Source organism: Panthera onca, chromosome E2 (genome assembly GCF_046562875.1).
Source record: "Panthera onca isolate mPanOnc1 chromosome E2, mPanOnc1 haplotype 2, whole genome shotgun sequence".
Classification (NCBI taxonomy): Eukaryota; Metazoa; Chordata; class Mammalia; order Carnivora; family Felidae; genus Panthera; species Panthera onca.
Genome location: NC_138353.1, coordinates 9,673,245 through 9,696,559, shown reverse-complemented (window position 1 = coordinate 9,696,559; position 23,315 = coordinate 9,673,245). Strand labels below are relative to the sequence as shown.

At 51.8% G+C, this 23,315-nt stretch overlaps 1 protein-coding gene across 4 annotated transcripts in view; it reads right to left on the bottom strand.

Moving 5' to 3' along the window:
• Window positions 1-23,315, bottom strand: part of ZNF541 (zinc finger protein 541) — a 44,693-nt gene that overhangs the window by 4,595 nt on the left and 16,783 nt on the right. For 2 of the 4 annotated variants that reach the window (XM_078439625.2, XM_078439624.2), the window contains exons 4-14: window positions 22,238-22,481; window positions 18,555-20,385; window positions 16,608-16,666; window positions 16,152-16,311; window positions 15,797-15,970; window positions 14,571-14,901; window positions 6,709-6,772; window positions 5,932-6,074; window positions 5,489-5,592; window positions 3,555-3,630; window positions 2,954-3,042 (exon numbers count right to left, since the gene is read on the bottom strand). In XM_078439625.2, coding sequence (XP_078295751.2) covers window positions 2,954-3,042; window positions 3,555-3,630; window positions 5,489-5,592; window positions 5,932-6,074; window positions 6,709-6,772; window positions 14,571-14,901; window positions 15,797-15,970; window positions 16,152-16,311; window positions 16,608-16,666; window positions 18,555-20,385; window positions 22,238-22,481 — 3,275 coding nt within the window. The remainder of the gene's footprint in view (window positions 1-2,953; window positions 3,043-3,554; window positions 3,631-5,488; window positions 5,593-5,931; window positions 6,075-6,708; window positions 6,773-14,570; window positions 14,902-15,796; window positions 15,971-16,151; window positions 16,312-16,607; window positions 16,667-18,554; window positions 20,386-22,237; window positions 22,482-23,315) is intronic. The other 2 variants (XM_078439626.2, XM_078439627.2) reach the window with 2 other exon arrangements.

The following is a 23,315-nucleotide window of genomic DNA, read 5'->3' as shown; positions in this document are numbered from 1 at the left end:
AAACCTACACCACAAGAAATGTGAAAGGATTTACATTGATCTAGTTCTTTCTGGAAAATGATACCTGATGGAAACATGGATCTACACAAAGGTATGCACAGCCGTGAAACGAGGAACTATGTGGGTAAAAATATAAGACTTTGTATTATTGAAATCTCTCTAAAAATAACTGGCTGTTCGAACAAAAATAGTAACAAGGCATTTGGGGGTTTATAACATATAGAAAATAAGATGCATAATGATAATACTATAAGGGCCAGGAGGAGGGACAGAGGTACACTAATTCTGCACGCAAAGTGTTATCCAATTACTTGAAGGTTCGACTGTGGTGAGTTAAAGATGCGTAGTTAAAAACCCATGGGGCGCCTGGGTGGCTCAGTCGGTTAAGCGGCCGACTTCGGCTCAGGTCACGATCTCGCGGTCCGTGAGTTCGAGCCCCGCGTCGGGCTCTGGGCTGACGGCTCGGAGCCTGGAGCCTGCTTCCGATTCTGTGTCTCCCTCTCTCTCTGCCCCTCCCCCGTTCATGCTCTGTCTCTCTCTGTCCCAAAAATAAATAAACGTTAAAAAAAAAAACAAACCCTAAAGCCGCCACCAATGTAATAACAAGTTATAGCCAATAAGCCAACAAAGGGGATAAAACAGAATCCTAAAATGTACTACTCCAATAATCTAAAAGAAGGCAGAAAAAGCAGAAAGGGGAAACAGATCAGGTGAGACATTCAGGAAACAAACAGCGAGATAATGGACTTGAAGCTAACCGTCTCAACAATCACGTTCAATGTGAATGGTCTAAACACCCTAACTAAAATACCGAATGTTAAAAAAAAAAAAAAAAAAAAAAAAAAAGCATACAATGGAATATTACTCAACCAGAAAGAAGAATGAAGTCTTGCCATTCGCAACATGGGTGGAGCTAGAGAGTATAATGCTAAGGGAAATAAGTCGGAGAAAGACGAATACCACGTGATGTCACTCACATGTGGAATTTATTTTTTTTTAATTTTTTTTAACGTTTATTTATTTTTGAGACAGGGAGAGACAGAGCATGAACGGGGGAGGGTCAGAGAAAGAGGGAGACACACAATCTGAAACAGGCTCCAGGCCCTGAGCCGTCAGCACAGAGCCCGACGCGGGGCTCAAACTCATGGACTGCGAGATCGTGACCTGAGCCGAAGTCGGACGCTCAACCGACTGAGCCACCCAGGCGCCCCTCTCACATGTGGAATTTAAAAACAGTTGAAAAACAAACAAAAAAAGAGCAAAAGAGACAAGTAAAAAAACAGATTCTTTTTTTAAATGTGTATTTATTTATTTTGGGAGGGGGGGAGGGGCAGAGAGAAAAGAGAGAGAGAATCCCGAGCAGGCTCCGCACCGTCAGTGCAGAGCCCAAGACGGGGCTCGGACTCAAACTGTGAGATCATGACCCGAGCTGAAACCAGGAGGTGGACGCCTAACCGACTGAGCCAACCAGGCGCCCCAAGGGAACAGATTCTTAACTACAGAGGACAAACTGGTGATTACCAGGGGGGAATATGGGGGCAGGGGGAGGGATGAAACAGGTGAAAGGGATTAAGAGTATACTTATCTTTTTTTATTTTAATTTTTAAATTTGTTTTAGTGTTTATTTTTGAGAGAGAGAGAGAGAGAGCGAGCAGGGGAGGCACAGAGAGAGAAGGAGACACAGAATCCGAAACAGGCTCCAGGCTCTGAGCTGTCCGCACAGAGCCTAACGTGGGGCTCGAACCCACGAACCACGAGATCGTGACCTGAGCCAGAGTCGGATGTCAGATCCAATATGCCACCCAGGCGACCCAAGAGTACGCTTATCTTGATGAGCGCTGAGCAAAGTACGGAATTGCTGAATCATTATATTGTACACCCGAAACTAATGTAACACTTCGTTAATTATACTTCAGTTAAAACAAATGTAAAAAAAGCAACATCCAACGCATGCTACTTATAAGGACACACTGTAAATGTGAAAACACAAATATGTTAAAAGTAAGAGGTTGAAAGAAGATATACTACGCAAACACCCATCACCTTCTGAGAAAGCTGGAATGGTTGACTATACTGGTATCAGAAAAACAGATTTCGGAGCAAAAAAATAGTAGCAGGGATAAAGGAAATCATTTCATGGTGATAAAAAGGTCCATTTAATGAAGGAAACATAGGAATCCTCGGTGTTTATGCAGCTAAATCAGAGCTTCAAAATACATGAAGCAAAACCTGAGAGAACTACAGGGAAAAACAGATCCAGTTATAGGCAAGTATCTTACTATCCCATTCTCAATAACTGCTAGAGCACATAGACAATAAAGGTACGGAAAACCCAAACCATACGATCAACCGTCTTGAACCGGTATTTATTTATGTATAATTTTTGTTAATGCTTATTTTTGAGAGCAAGAGACAGAATGTGAGCGGGGGAGGGACAGAGACAGAAGGAGACACAGGATCGGAAGCAGGTTCCAGGCTCTGAGCGGTCAGCACAGAGCCCGACCCTGGACTCGAACCCACGGCCCGTGAGGTCATGGCCTGGGCTGAAGTCAGACACGCTTAACCGACTGAGCCACCCAGGCGCCCCTGTGTGCTTTTTTTTTTTAAGTTTTTTTTTTTTTTTTTTTTTTGAGAGAGAGATAGAGAACAAGAACGATAGCAAGCAGGGGAGGGGCAGAGAAAGGAGGAGACAGAATCTGAAGCAGGCTCCACATTGTCAGCACAGAGACCAACACGGGGCTCAAAGTCACAAACCATGAGATCATCCCCTGAGCCGAAGTTGGGATGCTTAACCGACTGAGCCACCCAGACGCCCCACGAGCGTGGCTTTTTAAATTAGAAACTGTTTATGATACAAGCACAGTGTCACCCCCGAGGGGCCCTTCAGCTCTAGCCCGGCTCAGCTACACGAGGCGGGGCCTTGTCTACACCGGCGTGCCCACATTCACCTTACCGTCTTGTGGATCAAGTAAAAGTCCTTCTTGTGCGTGCAGAACGCCTTCTTGAACAGCCTCTTCTCCATGGGGGTCCAGATGTCTGAACCTATTCGAGAAATAGCCAAGACGGGGAAGGACGTGGCTGAAGGGCAGACCCCCCTCCTTTTTACAGCCGCCATTACCAAGCACAATTATGCGTCGAGCCTTCTGCTAAGCCCCTTCCTTGCTTAATCTCATACAACTCTCACAAAAGCCTTAGCAGGTAGGGACCATTACGATCTCCTCCTTACAGATGCAGCAACTGAGGCTTCCGTTGGTTGGGAGACTCGCCGAGGCCAGGGCCCCGGCCTGCCTGACTCCAGGGCTGGCGTGCTCACCGCTGCGCCCCAGCCTGCCTCCACCTCTCCCTGGTGGCCGAGCAGAGTGTGGGAGGGGACCCTGGGAAAGGGGGAGGGTGGGGTGCAACCAGCAGAAAACCGGCCCACAGAGTCACTCCCCGAGAGGACAGGCCCTTCTGGAAAGGCAGGTGAAGGCCCCAAGAGAACTTGCTGTTGGGAGCTGACCGTTCACAAGGTCCCGGCCAGGCAAAAACCACACCCGCCGCCTTGTTCCAGTCACCTGTATAGCGGTAGTCGGCCAGTGGGTGAGTCTGCGGCTTCTGGGGTCCTCTGAGTAAGAGGGTCTCCAGGGCAACCTGAAACGAGGAGCGTGGCAGGCGATTTTTTTCTTTCATGCATTCGAAAAACACTTAGGGGCCACCTGGGTGGCTCAGTCGGTTAAGCGTCCAACTTCGGCTGCGGTCACCATCTCGCGGTTCAGGAGTTCGAGCCCCGCGTCGGGCTCTGTGCCGACAGCTCGGGGCCTGGAGCCTGCTTCCAATTCTGTGTCTCCTTCTCTCTCTGCCCCTCCCCTTGCTCATGCTCTGTCTGTCTCTCTCTCAAAAATAAACAAACGGTAAAAAATTAAAAAAAGCAAACACTTCGTGCCCTCCCTCAGACCTTCTCCGGCCCTACTGCTCGGAGCGTGAGTGCTCCCCGGACTGGCCACCACCCGTGAACCACTTATGGATGCGGGGACCGCATCGCTAAGCATACTGGTGAGTGCGGCTGACAGATTTCTTGTGGCAAGATTTTCCTGATGTGGGAAACGGTGTGGGGATTTATTCTGGCGTGAGCGCCTTCCTTCATCGAGGACCCGCATTTGGAATCGCACTGCCCTCGACCACTACTCCCCTTCATGTTCTTCATAGCGCTAACCACCAACAATTTTTTAAAAACTTATTTCCTATTTTGGGGGCGCCTGGGTGGCTCAGTCGGTTGAGTGTCCAACTTGCGCTCAGGTCCTAAATCTCAGTTCGTGAGTGCAAGCCCCGCGTCGGGCTCCCTGCTGTCAGCACGGAGCCTGCTTCGGATCCCCTGTCTCCCTCTCTCTCTGCCCCTTCCCTGCTCACGTTCTCTCATAGGTAAATAAAACATTTAAAAAAATTAAAAATATATTTCCTGTTTCGGCTCTTCTAAAACGTAAGCCTGCAAATAGAGGGATTTTGTCCTGCTCACCAGAGTAACCCCCAACGGGTCCAGCCATGTAATGTGGGGAACCCAGTGCAAAATAAAAACACCGGCCCCCTGTTCAAAAATTATCTTAATTTTCATTAAGAATTTCAAGATGGTGGCAGCAGCATGAAACCGAGACTGGGGCCCCCGAGCCGGCCCTGGACCCCGTGCCACGACATTACCAAGCGCTTGAGACAACTCTTATCAATATGTGTTGACTCTGCCGAGCACCTCCTATGCGCCAGCCGCTGCCTCTGAGCTTGAGAAAAAGCCATGACTGTGGCACCAGACTCTTGGGGACCTAGCTCGAGTGATGACACTTTTCCTCTCATTACTCAGAGTTGGTTTCTTTTCTAAATGTCAAGAATGTGAGGAGAGTCCTTGGAGTAGGCAGAGGCATGGCTGTTGCATCAGGGGTTTTCACATGTGGGTTTTTAATCGAGGAGATAGAGCTCGGTAAATAAACCCAATCAGGGGCGCTTGGCTAGCTCAGTCGGTTGAGCAGCCGACTTCGGCTCAGGTCGTGATGTCGCGGTCTGTGGGTTCGAGCCCCGCATCGGGCTCTGTGCCGACAGCTTGGAGCCTGGAGCCTGCTTCGGATTCTGCATTTCCCTCTCTGTCTGCCCCTCCCCTGTTTGCACTCGGTCTCTCAAAAAATAAAACAAGAAATGTCAAAATAAATACAGAAATCCCATCAGTGCAGGACCCGAGATGGGCGCCCTGGGCTGTGGCTCCCCAGTGCCCGTGAGCCGTCTCCAAGGGACACCGGCACTGCTGTTGCTCCCGAGAGACAACTGGTTCACTGAGCCCGTGTCTGCGGCTCACAAGCACCACACCGATCCCAAAGCCACGGGAGAAGGACGCTTGGCCTTCCTTCGCTCTCCACGGGCCGCACACCTCGGAGCAGACAGCACGATGCGCGCACCTGCAGCCTCCGGCCCCGGGAGAGCAGGGAGCTCCCCCAGACTCCCCCTCGCCCTGCCCCTGCCTCCACCTCACCTGAACGCTGCCCTGGGCTTCGTGCAGGCAGTGCAGGGCGAGCTCCAGATTGGTGCCCCCTCCCGGCATCACGCTGGAGCAGGCCACGTTGCAGAGCTCGGTCACTGTTTCCAGCCAGCGGTCCCAGCGGAGGGTGAGAGACAAGAGACACGCGGAGTCAGCAAGTGCCAGGGCGGAGACTTCCCTGATGGCACAGAGAGGGGCTCCTTGAAAGTGGGATGAGGGAAGGGAGGCACGAGCACTCGCTCTGAACGGCCTGGCCCGAATCGTGTGAGAAGGGAGGTGGGTGCAGGAGACGACAGCTCAGGAGAAGCAAGAGTGCACCAAGCACGATCGCGTGCTTCTTGGCCAAGGTGAGAACTGGGGGGTGAGAAATCCTCAGACGGCGGGGGGGTGGGGGGGGGGCAGGGCCCTTGGGAATTCGGCCGCAGAGTCTCAGCCACCTCTGTCCTGCGTTTCCGGGTTGGTCATCACATCTCCCCACGGCTTCCAGACCAGAGAAGCTACGTGCTCATCCACTCCGGCCAGCGACCTCTCCTGGAGCTCCGGGATCTCAGCCTGAAACCGGCTTCCTATGTTGATGTGTCTGAAATGAGGCCACGCACACAGACGCGCGAGGCGTACACGCGTGAGCAAGACGGGAAACGCAACAGAGACGCGCGGCGCGCCCTGCTCTCGGGCCACAGCCCTGCCCTGGGGAAGCCCTCTGCCATCTGTCGCGTGTGTTGAGTGTCCCGACATCCCCGACAGACACGTGCGGGCATCCCAGAAACCTCTCCAGGGACACTTCCTTCCTTTCTCTGACTTGTCTTATTGCCACATCTCTGGCTTCCGGTGTCTCTTCGGGTCTAGGATAGGGGAGGTATATGCTGATACCTGGCATGCGTCTACATCCATGGCCATATTGATCTAGCCATGTGCCACGGACACTCAAGGGTCTTGCGCTGGACCATCACCAATTCCACCCAGAACCCCAGGGTCCTGGACATTCTGTCCCCCTGACCCGGCTATGGTACATCTGGACAGAAGGAATATTGGGGGGAGCTTCCCACATCCACCCACAGAAACGCACCCCTTCTCTTTTAGGGAGACTCTGGAGCTAGACACGATCCCCTATGATGCTTTTCCTTGGGAAAAACAGACACTGGCTCACAAGGAGGGTAAAAGTACCCCCACTTTGGAAGGACCCACCCTCCGGTGCCAGGTCTGTTCCAACTCACGGTTCAATGCTGATCTTGGCGTCATCCTTTACCATGCAGATGCCAAAAGAGCCATCCACTTGATCTAGAAAACACACAACAAAAAGCCTCAAGAAGATGGACCATGAGGGATCTGGGGGGGGGGGGGGGCGCGCAGGCTCTTTAAGATCGCGTGATAAGGAGGCTCCTCACGAAATTAAAAATAGAACTACCACATGATCCGGCAATCCCACTTCTGGGTATTTATCCAAAAGAGCTGAGATCAGCATCTCAAAAGGAATATCTACACTCCCAACGTTTACTCAACACTACTCACGGAGTGGAGTAATGTCCACCGACAGAGGAGCGGTTAAGGAAAATGTGGTATTTACATACAACGGAATACCGTTCAACCTGTTTTTGTTTTTGTTTTTTAATTTTTTTTTAACGTTTATTTATTTTTGAGACAGAGAGAGACACAGCATGAACGGGGGAGGGGCAGAGAGAGAGGGAGACACAGAATCGGAAGCAGGCTCCAGGCTCTGAGCCATCAGCCCAGAGCCCGATGCGGGGCTCGAACTCACGGACCGCGAGATCGTGACCTGAGCTGAAGTCGGACGCTTAACCGACTGAGCCACCCAGGCGCCCCGGTTTTGGTTTGTTTTTAAGGAACTTTTCAGATGCAACAACACGGATGAGCCTTGCGGACATTATGCCAAGTGAAACAAGTCACAGAGAAGGAAATACTGCATGACTTCGCTTCTAGAAGTACCTAAGATCGTCACTTGCACATAATCGGAGCGGCATGGTAGTTGTCAGGGGCTGGGGATGCTGGGGAAGTGGGTACTGAGAACTCAGTGAGCATTAGGTCTCAGTGAAGCCAGATGAATAAGCTCCAGGTCTCTTACGCTACTCTCCTGTTAACTGTTTTTATCACAATAAAACACAGTTTTTTTTTTAAAGTAGGCTTCACATCCAGCGTGGAGTCCAACGTGGGACCCAAACTCATGACCCCAAGTTCAAGCCCGGAGTTGAGATCAAGAGTCAGACGCTTAGCTGACTGAGCCACCCAGGTGCCCCCACAATCAAACACAATTTTAAAAAAGATCGCACGAAGGGGCATTGGACTTCCAAAAAGCAGAGTAAGGGACTCAGCAGAACAACAAATTCACTGATAAAAATTATTTTAAAGAACACTAAGTGAGGGGCGCCTGGGTGGCTTGGTCGGTTAAGCGTCCGACTTCGGCTCAGGTCACGATCTCGCGGTCCGTAAGTTGGAGCCCCGCATCCGGCTCTGTGCCGACAGCTCAGAGCCTGGAGCCTGTTTCGGATTCTGTGTCTCCCTCTCTCTGTGACCCTCCCCCGTTCATGCTCTGTCTCTCTCTGTCTCAAAAATAAATAAACGTTAAAAAAAAAATTAAAAAAAAAATAACAGTAAGTGAAAGTCTCTGGAAGCTGTCCTAAAGGCATACAGCATTTTACAAAATACCCACTCAAGAAAGCAACTAAATATTGGTAAGAACAGCGAGAGTCTGTGGCATCCGCCCATCACTTACCCACCCACCCCCGCCAGCTCTGTGTAACAGGAGCTCTGCCCGGAGTGCCCTACTCCAGGCAGGTGCAGCCAAGGAGACAGGTTCCCTCTGCCCACAGTTCCCATGCTTAAATAACTAAAGGAAGGTATGATAAAGATTTCTAACAAGGACAGGATACCATTAAGAGACAGAATATATAAAAAAGGACCAAATGGAAATCCTGGGGTTAAAAAAGTACAATAGGGGCACCTGGGTGGCTCAGTCGGTCGAGGGTCCGACTTGTGCTCAGGTCATGATCTCGCAGTTCATGAATTCGAGCCCCACATCCGGCTCGCTGCTGTTAGCCTGTCAGCACAGAGCCCACTTTAGATCCTCTGTCCCCTCTCTCTGCCCCTCCCCCACTCACACTCTCTCAAAAAAATATTTAAAAAATAAAAAAATACAATAACCAAAATGAGGTCAACGGTAGATTTGCGCTGGCAGAAGAAATGATCAGCAAACTCCAAGATCAATGGAAATTATGTAATCTGAAGAACAGAGAGAAAAAAAAGAATGGACGAAAATAAGAGTGAGCCTCAGAGAAATGTGGGACATCATTAAACGCAGCAAAATACTCGTAATGAGAGTACCAGAAAAAGAGGAGGAGGGGCAGAAAAACACGAATCATGGCTTTGATGCAACAGCTGAAAACTTCCCACATTTGGTAGTAAGGAAAGGAAAAGAAAGGAAAGGAAAGGAAAGGAAAGGAAAGGAAAGGAAAGGAAAGGAAAGGAAAGGAAAGGAAAAAGATCTAGAAATCCAAGAAACTACAAACTCTAAATAGAATAAACACAAAGAGGGGCGCCTGGGTGGCGCAGTCGGTTAAGCGTCCGACTTCAGCCAGGTCACGATCTCGCGGTCCGTGAGTTCGAGCCCTGCGTCAGGCTCTGGGCTGATGGCTCGGAGCCTGGAGCCTGTTTCCGATTCTGTGTCTCCCTCTCTCTCTGCCCCTCCCCCCTTCATGCTCTGTCTCTCTCTGTCCCAAAAATAAATAAAAAACGTTGAAAAAAAAATTTAAAAAAAAAAAAAAAAGAATAAACACAAAGAGATGTACATCCAGACACATCTTTGGCAAAATGTTGAAAGCCAAAGATAAAGATCTTGAAAGTACAAAGAGGAAACCAACTTATTCCGTGCAAGAACACCCCAGTCAGATTAACGGCAGACTTCTCGTCAGAAACAATGGCAGTCAGGAGGCAGTGGGGTAACATATCCAACCTGCTGGAAGTAAAAAACTATCAACCAAGAATCACATCCAGCAAGCTCCTTTTCAAAAACAAAGGTGAAAAAAAGTGATTCTCAGATAAATAAAAATTGCGAAGATTTGTCGCGAGACGTGTCTTACGAGAAACAGTAAAGGTGGAATATCAGTCATAAAAAGGAGCAGGATACTGACATAAACTGCAACCGAGGGGAAGCCTGAAAACATCATGCTAAGGGAAAGGAGGTGGTCACGAAAGACCACATATTATAGGATTCCACATGTGTAATGTCCAGATTATACTAGCAGTTACCTGGGGGGGGGGGTATACCTGGGGTTGGGGGGCAGGGACAGGAGTGGCTGCTAATGAGTGTGGGGCTTCTTTCGTGGGTGATGACAATACCTGAAAGTTGATGGTAGTAATGGATGCAGTTCTGTGAACAGAACTAAAACCACCGCTGGGAAGGCAAATTGGTGCAGCCACTCTGGAAAACGGTACGGAGGTTCCTCAAAAAATTAAAAATAGATCTACCTTACGACCCAGAAATTGCACTACTAGGCATTTATCCATGGGATACAGGGGTGCTGTTTCGAAGGGACACACGCAGCCCCATGTTTATAGCAGCACTATCCACAATAGCCAAAGTGTGGAAAGAGCCCAAACGTCCGTCGATGGATGAACGGATAAAGAAGATGTGGTCTATATATACAGTGGAGTATTACTTGGCAATCAGAAAGAATGAAATCTTGCCATTTGCAACTATGTGGATGGAAGTGGAGGGTATTATGCTATGTGAGATTAGTCAGTCAGAGAAAGACAAATATCATATGACCTCACTCATACGAGGACTTTAAGATGCAAAACAGATGAACATAAGGGAAGGGAAGCAAAAATAATCTAAAAACAGGGAGGGGGACCAAACAGAAGAGACTCATAAACATGGAGAACAAACAGAGGGTTACTGGTGGGGGTGTGGGAGGGGGGATGGGCTAAATGGGGAAGGGGCACTAAGGAATCTACTCCTGAAATCATTGTTGCCCTATATGCTAACTAATTTGGATGTAAATTAAAAAAAAATAAAATTAAATAAAAAAACCTCACTGCATTACATGCTTTAAAGGGATAAACCGTATGTAAATTATATCTCCATAACGATAATAAACACCAAAGAAAGTTCTTTAGACTGAAAGCAAATGACACCAGATAGTAATGTCAATCACAACAAAAAAACAAAGGGTGCTGATAAAGGTAATAATATGGGTAATTATAAAAGTATAATCACATATTTCTTCTCTTAACTGACTTAAAAACCAAGGACATAAAACAATATGTGTTGTGGGCCTATAGTATAGAAAAATGCACTATATGTGACAATAATAGGACAAAGGAGTTGCATTGGAAAAAAGAAATAATACCCAGATGGTAACCTGAATCCACAGGAATAAATGAAGTTATTTGTAATGGTAAATAAGAAGGTTGATATAACAAACTCTATAAATAATGCCTGTTTCCATTATCTTTTTTCACGTAACAAAATTATATAAAGTGATAATGATGAAAATATATTTCTGGCTTTCTTTTTTCCTAATGTTTATTTTGAGAGAGCATGAGTGAGGGAGGGACAGAGAAAGAGAAAGAGAGAGAGAGAGAGAGAGAGAGAGAGAGAGAGAATATCCCCAGCAGGCTCCATGCCACCAGTGCAGAACCCAATGTGGGGCTTGAATTCATGAACCATGAGATCATGACCTGAGATGAAACCAAGTCGGACACTTAACCGACTGAGCCACCCAGGCGCCCCTATTTCCAGGTTTCTAATATATAGATAGATAGATATAATACATACATACGAAATATATATATATATATATATATATATATATATATATATATGTATGTATACGTGTATATGTATACACAAAACAATAATAGCAAAAGGGTTAAAAGGAACAGAACTAGATAGCAATGTTTCCATATTTTATTAATATATTAATAAATTATTACACAACTAAACACATTCTGACAAATTAAGATGTATGTTTTAAATCCTAGAGCAACTCCTAAAAAATGACTAAGAAAAAGTGAAAAATTAATTAAAGGAATTGACAGGTTATACAAGAAAATATTCATTTAGTACAAAAGAAAGCAGATAAGGAACAGAAGGAGAAAATGACATGAGACAAATAGAAAATAAAAAGTAAAATGGCATATGCAAATCCAACCGTATCAATATAACATTAAATGAGAATGCTTAAACAAACCAAACAAAAGCTAGTTTGTCAGACTGGATTAAAAAAAATACATCATCTGGGGCGCCTGGGTGGCGCAGTCGGTTAAGCGTCCGACTTCAGCCAGGTCACGATCTCGCAGTCCGTGAGTTCGAGCCCCGCGTCAGGCTCTGGGCTGATGGCTCGGAGCCTGGAGCCTGTTTCCGATTCTGTGTTTCCCTCTCTCTCTGCCCCTCCCCCATTCATGCTCTGTCTCTCTCTGTCCCAAAAAAAATAAAATTAATAAAAAAAAAAAAAAAAATACATCATCCAACCAATGCTGTCTGTAGGAGACACACTTTATTTTCAAAGACACAAACAGGCTGAAAGTAAAAGAACAGGAAGGAATATACCAAGCAAACAACAACCATAAAAGAGATGGAATGGCTACACTAATGTCAGGCAAATTAGACTTTAAAACAAAAAATATTACTAGAGATAATGATAACATTATCACAATGATGGTAAATGATATCATAATAAAAGTTCAAGCCATCAGGAAAATATGGCAATTATATAAACATAAATGCACCTAAAAACAGAGTCCATAAATACAGAAAGCAACAATTGACAGAATTGAAGGATAAAATAGACAATTAAAAAATAATACTTGGAGATTTCAATGCTTTCAATAATGGACAGGACAACTGGGCACAAGATAACAGGAAGTAGAATACTTAGAGTAACTAGACATTGCAGACATCTACAATGCATTCCACCCACCATCAAGAGAATATACTCTTCTTAAGTACACATGGAACATTCTCCAGGGGAGAACACATTCTAGCCCATAAAAACGCTTCAAGAAACTTAAAAGCACTGAACTAATACAAAATATGTTGTCTGATCACAACAGAATTAAATTCAAAATCAGTTTAACACAGGCAATTTGGAAAACTCACAAATATGTGGAAATTAACCAATGCACGCCTTAATCAGTGTTATCAAAAAAAATTAATAAAAAAAAACTAGAAAACACTTTTGAGATACATGAAAATCAGAATAAAACATACTAAAACTTATGAAATGTACCTAAAACAGTGCTCTGAAAGAAGTTTATAGCTATAAATGTCTGTATTAAAAAAGAAGAAAAATCTCAAAACGTTTATGGTCAATTGGTTTTCCAAAGGGTGCCATGCTAATTCAACAGGAAAAGAATAGTCTTTTCCACAAATGGTGTTAGAACAACTGATATCCAAATGCAAAAGAATGAATCTGGACTTCCACCTTATACAATATATAAAAGTGAACTTAAAATGGGTCACAAACAAATTTAAGACTTAAATAATAAAACTCACAAGAAAACACAGAAGTAAATCTTTGTGACCTTTGGTTAGGCAAAACCTTAGCCACAACATCAAAAGCACAAGGGACAAAGAACAAATTGGACTTCATCAAAATTTAAAACTTTAGTACTGCGGGGCGCCTGGGTGGCTCAGTCGGTTGAGCGTCCGACTTCAGCTCAGGTCATGATCTCACGGTCCGTGAGTTCGAGCCCCGCGTCGGGGTCTGGGCTGATGATGGCCCAGAGCCTGGAGCCTGCTTCCGATTCTGTGTCTCCCTCTCTCTCTGACCCTCCCCCGTTCATGCTCTGTCTCTCTCTGTCTCAAAAATAAATAAACGTTAAAAAAAAAATTTAAAACTTTAGTACTGCAAACAAGACCACAAATAAAAAGACGGCACACAATAGGAGAGAATTTGCAAACTGTAGATCTGATAAAGGGGTTAATTCCAGAATACAGAAGAAACTTTTACGAGTCAGTAATAAAAAGAGAACAACGCAATTCAAAAACTGGGCAAAGGATCTGAAAAGATTACAAATGGACAGTAAGCACATGGAAAGATGCTCTGTCTCATTGGCCATCAGGGAAATGCAGATCAAAACCACTTTACACACACACCAGGATGGTTACGTAAGAAAAAAAAGGTTGCAAGTGTTGACAAGGATGTGGAGAAACCGGAACCTTCATACAATGCTGGCGGAAATTTAAAATGGTTCTGTCATTTTGGAAAACAGTCCAGTAGCTCCTTAAATGGTCACACGTAGAGCTAACTCTATGACCCACAACTGCACTCCTAGGCATACACCCAAGAGAGATGAAAACACACGTCCCACAATAACCTGTACATGAATGCTCATGAGCAACGTTATTCACAGAGGCCAAAGGACAGAAACAACCCAAGTGCCCGTCAACTGACGAATGGATAAATAAAATGGAGTGTGTCCAGACAATGGGATTATTTGGCCACAAAAAGGGATGAAGCACTGATACGTATGATAACGTGGGTGCACACGGATGCCAAGTGAATGAACTAGACACAGAATGTCACCTACTGTATGATTCCAATTACACAAAATATCCGGACCGGGCAGATCCGTGGAGAGAAAAAGTAGGTTGGCGGTTGCTCAGGGCCAGGGAGGTGGGGGCTATCGGGGGCGGGGGGTGACTGCACGGATACGGTGCTTCTGGGGGTGTTCAAAAACGCTCTAAAATTAGATCGTGTGATGGGCACACAACCCTGTGAATAAACTAAAAAATACCGTATACTCTCAATGGGTGATTCATATAGTACGTGAATTAGATCTTAGTAAGACTGTCAAAAACCACTCAAAGGGCAGGCAGAATGGTGGTCAGGCTAAACGGACTCTCTATTTTCTTTCTGGCTGTAAACTTCTCAGCACCTAGAAGGCTGCTGGTCCCAGATGGTCCCGGGACGCTTCCGGACAGCAACGGGACTCGCAGACCAGACACGGCCACAGGCCGGAGAGAATCTCTGGGCGAAATGCGACAAGAGAAGAGGGTCTGGCCCGCAGCAGGCCCGCCGCGCGCTGAGCAGAGATCACGGCGCCCAGCCTCACTCACCAAGCATGCTGCTGATGAGTCTGTCGGGCCCGGCGTGAGCAGAGGTGGAGCAGAGGGTGTTGAAATAGAGCCCAGAGCCCTCCCGGATGGGGCTGAGCATCGGGGGCGGCGTATACGGAGAGCACTGGAATAGCCCCTTCAGGAGGCGGTCCACCAGGAACACGGGAGACCGCAGGCAGCTCTGGTGCCATCCTCCCAGGCCCGGCTCTGCGGGCGACGGCGACGAGGGCGGAGGAGGCGCGAACAAGGCCTTGGGCTGGGGGCGCTTCTTCCGCTTCCTGTGTTGGCTGCTCTCCTTGCTGTCTCTGTCTTCCCCGTCCTTCTCTTGTCCCTGGGGAAGAGGAGAGCTCACAATCACAGGGGCTCACGCGAGGCCACCTGCTGCACAGCTCCGTCTTCGGGAGGGCGGGAGATGGGACGAGAATACGGACCCCGGAGCCAGAGGGGAGTGTGACCCGTGACCCCGAGCCCCCAGAAAAGGGAGGCGGGCAGGGCCCAGATCCTAACCGAGCCTGATGCCATTCGAGCCTGGAACCCTCAAGGAGAGGCCCCGACTCAGGGGAATCTGGAACCAGGTGAGGCCAGCTCCAGTTGATCCCATGCCTGGCTCTTACAGTGGGGGTCGGGGGGGGCGAGGCGGAGACAGTGCAACGGCACGACAAAGCGACAAAATGGCAGTGGCAACGGCTCCCGGGGGATGAGCGATGGCATCCACGCACCTCGTCCCTGAGCCCGGCAGGGACTTCTCCAGCGGGTCCTCCAGGTCAGGCTGAAGAGACGGGTCACCCGGACTTGCGATGCTCTCTCCCACCTTCCCCACTCTCCCCTCCCCTCTGCCAGTCTTCTGCCCCCTCCCCGCCGGAGCTCAGCTCCAACACCCCCTGACCGCCTCAGCAGGAGTCTCTGGTGCCCCCTCAGGACGCCCTCGGCTCCCTTTGCTCCCCCCACCCCCACCCAGCCCAGCCCACTGCGGGTCGTCACTGTCCGGGGACAGCCCTGCTCCTTCACCAGGCTGGGAGCCTGTCCCGGTCACCACAGTCTGCAGCCGGGCCGGCGCGGGCTGGCACAGAGGAGGCTCGGGGGATGTGCATGGCCGAACGACCGACCGTGCAAAGCGAGCTCTCCTCGACTCAGGTTTCTCTTGACGTTTGGTCCGGGCTTTCCCCGCGGCCCCCGCCGGCAAGGGGGGGAAGCAGCGGGAAGGAAGCGGACTGACCGGCACCCACCTTGGCGGTGCTCCCGGCGGGTCGGTTCACTGGAGCTGCGGGCAGCGACGCAGGGACCGCCAAAGGGGCCGCGGCGGGGCTGTCCGGGGACTTCTTGGCTCCTGGGGGACTCTGCCCGTCGCCCTCCGGCCTCGGCAGCTGTCTCGGTGGTTGGCAAAACCCCACGCCAGACTCCTGGATGTGGACAAGAGATGGCTCTTTAAGACGAACGGTCGGCAGGAGTGAACGAGCGGCTCGGCCCGGCTCCTGCCCTCCCCCTGCGCCCAGACTCCACTCAGGGGTGCATCTCCATCCCGGAGTAGATGCCATCCAGGCGCCCGCCCGAAACCCCGAAGGCACGGTGCGTGCCCTTCACCTGCCGCTCCTGCTGCCCTCGAGGTGACGGCCACTGGTCGCTGTGGAAACACATGTGGCTGCTCAGCCCCTTCTCTGTATAAAACATCTGGCTGCAGTTATTGCAGACGTAAGTGCTCCTCGGCTCTGCCCAGTCTGCAGGGCCCCCGTTTCGCTGGCTACTGTGGGGAAACATGGCAGGACGGAAGAACGCGAGGATGGGGCTCCGTCCCCATCGTTAATGTTTTTCTTTTTTTTTTTTTTGGTTTTAAATCTGATCCACTGGTACAACTCTCGATGAACCCTAAGAACTGGAGAGAGGACACCACACCGCAGCGCCTCACGGCCGGGTGCGTACCTCTTCGGGACTGACGCTTCCAGAACTGGGTGACCCGGGGCCAGCACACAAAGGCCACCAGAGGAATCTGAGGGGCTGAGCGCCCCCCAGGCACGGCGGAGGAGTGGCTTCTGAACTTACCATCCGTCTGCCACGTTCTCCTCCTTCATCGGATGGGGGAGCCGGTAGATATTTCCACCCTGAAGGGGAAAACACATCTGAGCCACCATAGCAGGAAGGAGGCATGGACACGGGACAGCGGTAAGACTCTTAGAAGAAAGCACGGGTGGGGGGGCGGTGGGGCGCCTGGCTGGCTCGGTCAGTGGCGCGTGTGGCTCCTGATCTTGGGGTTGTGGCTTCGAGCCCCACACGGGGTGTAGAGATTACTTAATGCTAAAATCTTTTCTTTTTTTTAAAGGAAAGCATAGGTGTGATTCTTTGAGACAGCGGAGGAGGCACACGTCTTGGGGGACACCAAAACGAAAGCCAGCCATCGACACGTCAGACTTCATCAAAACTTAGAACGCCCGTGCTTCACGGGACCATCAAGACAGAGAAAAAACCACCCAGAGGATGGGAGAAGTATCACTGCGGGTCACGAACCTGACAAGAGACCCGTACTCATAATGCACGAGGAACTCTTGTACAGCCCGACGACGAAAAGGCGAACGACCCAATTTAAAAACGGATAAAGGGGCTGAAAGACCCTTGACCAAAGGGGATTTACAAATGGCCAATAAGCACGTGAAAAGGCGTGCAGCGTCGTCGGCCACAGGGAGGTGCGCACCAAAGCGTGATGAGAGACCACTTCACACCCGCCAGCACGGCCACGATTAAAAACAACAACAAACGACAGCAAAGCGTCGGTGAGGACGTGGGGACGTGGGGACGTGGGGACGTCGTGGGCGGGGAGGCTGAATGGCGCGGCTGCTTGGGAAAAGTCTGGCAGCTCCTCGGACGGTTAGACACAGAGTTACCGCTTGACCCAGAAATTCCAAGCGGACCGACGTATCTCCCGAGGGCAGCGAAAACCTACGTTCACCCAGAAACTTGCACACAAATGCTCACGGCAGCACTATTCACAGTGGCCAGGAAGCGGAGACAACCCGAAGGCCCCTCAGCTGCCGAACGGATAAACACAACGTGACACATCCGTTCAGTGGAGCATTATTCGGCCATAAAAAGGCATACGGATGCGCCGTAACACCCCAGAACCTTGAAACCTCATACTGAGCGTAAGAAGTCAGACACGGAAGGCCACGTAGCGTACGAGACGTCCAGAACGGGCAAATCCAGAGACACAAGGTAGATTCATACCTGCCAGGGGCCGTGAGGGATGGAGACTGGGGGTGACAACTCAGAGTGTGGGGGATTTGGGGGTGATGAAAGGGTTCTGGCAAAGAGTGGTAACGGACGCACAACCTGGGAGAATATACTGAAAACTACTGGAAGGTGTACTTTAAAATGGTGAATTGGGGGCGCCCGGGTGGCTCAGTCTGTTGAGCATCTGTCCCTTGATTTCACCCCAGGTCATGACCTCACGGGTTCCTGAGTTCGAGCCCCGCGTCGATCTCTGTGCTGATGGTGCGGAGCCTGCGTGGGATTCTCTCCCTCTCTCTCTGCCTTCTCCTGCTTTCCCGGCCTCTCCACGCCCAGACCTGGTGGGTGCCACCTGCAAGGACTGACTGTCTGCTCTGCAGGTGCTGGTCGGCGTGGGGACCGTGACTCCCACCAGGGAAGACCCGGCATTAGGCGCAGAAATACTGACGGGGGTGGGAACTCTACCTTTACATCCTCTGAACAACTTAAGGAGGCAAATCCAGAAGGAAGTGAAAGGCAGAAAGGGAGCCAGTAGAGAAAGCCTAGGAAAGAAAGCATCTCTGACAACCCTGAAGACTGAACGGGGGTGGGGGTTGACAGGAGGACCCACAGTCTCTCCGAACCTTCATTTCCGCCTCTGCGCAACCGCGGCTGAGGGCTCCCTGAGACTAAACACAATGGCTGGCCAACCAGTAGACGCAGAAACGAGGAACCAACGAGACTTTCGTCTCAAGCATGGTCACACCCCGTGAGGGAGGGCCCAGGTACCTGGATTCTGTTGAAAATCGTCAGCTTGGACTTCGAGTCCTGGGGGGGGTCTGCCAGAGGCCCGGCTGACGAGAAGGAGGCCATGGCTACCTGGCTCGGGGAAGCCGCACAGCACATATCCATCTTCAGCTTCTCCTTCCGGAAGCCGGAGAAGCGCTGGGACCTGGGGTTGCCCGAGAAGAGCCTGTAGCCCCCGCTCCGGGCGCAGGCCTGGCTCTTTTCACCTTTCGCGGCCCCCAGAGCCGCACCATTCTCCGCCTGGGCCTGCTTCCCTGGGAGCGGGGCTCCGAGGGGCTCATCCCCACATGACTGGGTCTGCCGTGGGCCCCCCGGGGAGATGATGTCCCCCAGGTCCAAGGTCCCTTTCGTGGATCTCAGCTGCTTGGCCAGAGAGGAGATGTCTGGGTTCCTGGGAGGGTCCAGTGACGACGCCGAGAGGGACGGCGGAGCGGGGGCGGTTTTCAGACCTCCCTTCGCGTCCCGCCTGGTGCCGCCTGGGGAGGCCTCTCTGGGGAACGCAGGCGTGGCTTTCCTCCTGCGGGCTGGGGACCCCTCTGGCTCCGGGTTTCCGGGGCCAGCGTGCAGAGAGTCAACAGGGGCTGCCGGCGGCGGGGGCTGCTGTGGCCAGGGCCCCGGCAGCGGCTTCAGGGCGGCCTGCTTGCCCTCGGGCCCGGGGAGCTGTGAGAAGATCTGCTGGGACTTGGCAATCATCTGGAACACCTGCATCTGCTCATGGCTCACCAGGGACTCCTGGGACTTGAGGAAGAGCTGCCGGAAGAGCGGCGTGGCGTCCGACGGGAGGCCGCTGGGCTTTTGGGCCTCCTGGAGGCCGGGCTCCCCGGGGTTCTGCCACAGGAAGGAGTCACAGTCAAACTTGCTTTTCTTGGAACCCCAGGAGTCGTCTTCCCCGCCAGCATATCTGGGGTCGCCCGAGGCCTCCCCGGGAGCCTTCAGGAGCGTGGCAGGGTAGGGCGACGCGTCCTCCCGACCGGGGCCCACGCCAGGCGAGGGCTCCCCCACGGGGGAGGTGCTGCTGGGCCCAGGGCCAGACTCGCAGCCCTCCCGCGACGGCACGGAAGGGGGCTTGTGGACGACAAACACGTTGTTCCCTTTGCTCTTGGGGCAGCAGGGCAGGTTCCGCAGCCACTGGAAGTTGTGGCTCGACGGCTGGGAGCCGGCGGGGACCGTCTGGCCTCGGAACACAGGCAGGCGGGCCGGCCGCGGGCCGCCCTCGGGCCAGCCCTCCAGGGCGGGCGGGCGCTGGAGCAGAGGCGGCTCTGGCCCGGCCGGGTCGGTGCCCCCGTTCTCCACCGCTCTCGGGTGGATGGCCGTGAACATGGCGGCGGCAGGCTCCTTCCGTGGGGGACGAGGCTCCTCGGGAACCTCGGTGCCCAGGTTTCCGGGGGCCCCCGGCATGCTGGCGGGGGTGCAGGAGGAGGGCCCGGATGAGGGCGCGCGGGGACAGGCCGCGGTCCTCTCCTCCCCGCCGTCTGGAGGCCCCGCCGGGCCGGGAGAGGGGACCTTCCGGTGGACGATGCTGCTCACGATGCAGCGCAGGAGGTCCCGGTTGGGCAGGAGGGAGCCGGGGGACCGGGCTTCGGGGGGCCCGGGAGCTCGCGAGCCACCGGGGGCCAGCCGGCCGGCGGCCTCGCGGGTGTGAGGGGAGCCCCCGCAGGCTTCCTCCTCCGGGGGGGCCTCCTTCAGGATGCACAGGCCGTGCTGGACCTCGTAGTGGCGCCGCAGCGAGCGGTAGTCACAGTAGCTCTTGCTGCAGCCCTGCTCGATGCACACGAACGGCTTGGTCTTCTGGTGGGTGAGCATGTGCCCGGTCCTGGAGTCACACGGAGACGCGGGTCAGCGGGCGCCCTGGCTGCCCTTCACCACGGGACCCCGAGTGTGTCCCCGGGGTGGGGGTGGGGGGACAAGGGTGCACGGGAACCCGCGCTCGGCGCCCGGGAGGGAAGCCCCAGGCGGCCACCCCTCCGGGCGAAGCGACGGAAGGGGTGCTCCCCTCCCTCACCTGTGAGCAAACCCCTTCTCTGGGGAAAAAAAAAAAATCAATGAAAGTCAGATTGGAGTTCCCCAAAGTGAGTTCCCAAGGGACAGCGGTCCTCCAGGGCGGCTCCCGGAGGACACGGGCTCAGCTGGCAAGGAAGTTTTGAAAAAACACGATTTGCTCCTTGGAGGTTCGGAGCAGCAAATTTAAAAGCCACGCAGCACGCAGACCGCTTCTTACCCTCCCGTGTCCCTCCAAGCTATCTGCCCACAGAGTCACTTACTCACTTGGCCCCTCTGAGCATCCCTGAGGACCGAAGGTCTAGCAGGATACGCTCGAGGAGATGGTAAGCTGGGGGTGACCCTTCCCCCGGAAGTCCAGCCAGAGTCTTTGCCTGACCGTAACAGTCCTCTAGGGAGCCAGCTACCTGGAACCCACCCCCAGCGAACAAACGAACGAACAAAATGACAGACGTCCCATCAGTAAAAAGTTGCTAGAAAGCAGCCAAATGTGTCTCCTGTACTTTCCACAATTTTAAATAAATAGAAGCATCTGTTCCATTTATAGCACGCTTCTAACCACACTGATGTATCGTAAGCATAAACCGGGGGGGGTGGGGGGTCCTGCTCCAGGCTCCCAACAGCCCAACCCTGGACAGTCTGATCCACGTGGTACATGGGGTGTCTCCGGTCGATGATACCGCCCTTCGCCAAGTGCTGACCCTTGGCCTCCCGCCCAGGGAAGCTGCATAGGGGGAGTCAGGAGACCCAATTTCTAGCCCCAACTGTAGGTAAGGAGCATCGATACAAATGCAAGGGCTTGTCATCACCCACTGGCAAGTCTCTCTGTTTGAAAAAAAAAAAAAGTCTGTCAGGGGCACCTGGGGGGCTCAGTCAGTTGAGTGTCCGACTGCGGCTCAGGTCACGATCTCACGGTTCTGGGTTCAAGCCCCGCATCGGGCTCTGTGCTGTCAGCTCAGAGCCTGGAGCCTGCTTCGGATTCTGTGTCTCCCTCTCTCTCTCTGCCCCTCCCTCTCTTGTGCTCCGTCTCACTCTCTCTCAAAAATAAATAAAAATTAAAAAAAAAAAAAAGAAAGTCTCTCTTTCCTGCCTCACTAGCAAGAAAAGCTCATCACTTCCAAGATATTAAGAACAAAGGGAATTCTGGCTAAGTCTTACAATGGGCTTTATTATTTTTTTTTAATCAGGAGTTTGTTTTTTTTTAAAAAAAGCATTAATGCTCCCCTGCCATATTCTGGAAACAGGCATTTCAGAATCTCTCATTCCCCCGTCATTCTAATGCACGCTCCTCATGAGACACGGATCTGTTCTCCTTGGATGCCTACGAGGGACTCCCAACATTTCTCTATAAAAGTGAGCCCAATTTCCTACATGACAAAACTGCCTTGGGAGCGAGCCGTTACAGGTCTGGAAACCACGAGGGTCCCGTCTGCAAACTGTGGCAGCGATTTCCTCACTGGTGTGACCCTGGGGGCTGGGAAGAGCCACCCGTCCTGGGCGGAGCTGGCCCCGTGTGAGAAGGGGAGGCGCGTCCCTGTGTCCCTGGGCAGGTCGCAGACATCTATCCGGGCAGCAGGAGGGGAAGCCGACCCAGGGCAGGTGTGAAGGCCACCCAGGAGCCCGCCCGCTGCCCCCGCCCCCAGCCCCCCGACCACACTCCTACATACAGGTGGTCCTGGCGCTTAAAGGCCTTGCCGCAGATTTTGCAGACGTGTTTCCTCTCCTGGCTGTGCGTCAGGTAGTGCTTGCTAAGGGAGCTGGCGCTGCTGAACACCTTCCCGCAGAGGCTGCAGTCCAGAAGCGGGTTCTGAGGGGAAGTGTGCTGCCGCTTTCCTTTCCTCGCGCTCCCCGAGGCGGCCCTGCCTCCTTCGTCAGCCTCTTTAGGCACCTTAAGAGCGCCTGGCCCCAGGTCTAAACAGAGGGAGAGAGCACAGGTTATAGACATCTGGGGAAATCAAAGAGCAGGGCGAAATCAGCACTCAGTGAGTGTCAGGGCCACGGCGGACTTGGACAGAGGCTCCAGGACCGCGCCCTCCAACTTCAGCGGCTTTGCGCGCCGAGAAAACGATGAGAGAGAGAAAAGGGGCCCTGGCAGGGCCACCCCTGCAGGATGGCACTCGGTCCCGGCACCACACTCAGAGGGGCGGCGGTGGTCGGAAGCGCTTCTAGGACAAGGTGACCAACACGGGTCGGGCTTCGTGTCTAGACCATCCACGGCACCCTCGGAAGGACAAGCAGAAAGACATAATCCAAAACCTCAGAGAAGTATAAATGCTTTCTGCCAGTCAATTCCGCTTTGGGGATTTTAAAAGTCATTTTTTTTATTTTTTTTAATTTTTTTTAACGTTTATTTATTTTTGAGACAGAGAGAGACAGAGCATGAACAAGGGAGGGGCAGAGAGAGAGGGAGACACAGAATCCAAAACAGGCTCCAGGCTCTGAGCTGTCAGCACAGAGCCCGACGCGGGGCTCGAACTCACGGACTGCGAGATCATGACCTGAGCCGAAGTCGGACGCTCAACTGACCAAGCCACCCAGGCGCCCCCGCTTTGGGGATTTTAAGGAAAGAAATACAGGAACGCCTGGGTGACTCGGGGGTTAAGCATCTGACTTCGGCTCAGGTCATGCCTGCTTTGGGTTAAGCCCCCCTTCTCTCTCTCTCTCCCCGCCCCCCCCCCCCCCCCCGCCTCTCCTGGGATGCTTTCTCTCTGCCCCTCACTCACTCGTGCCCTCTCTTTCTCTCTC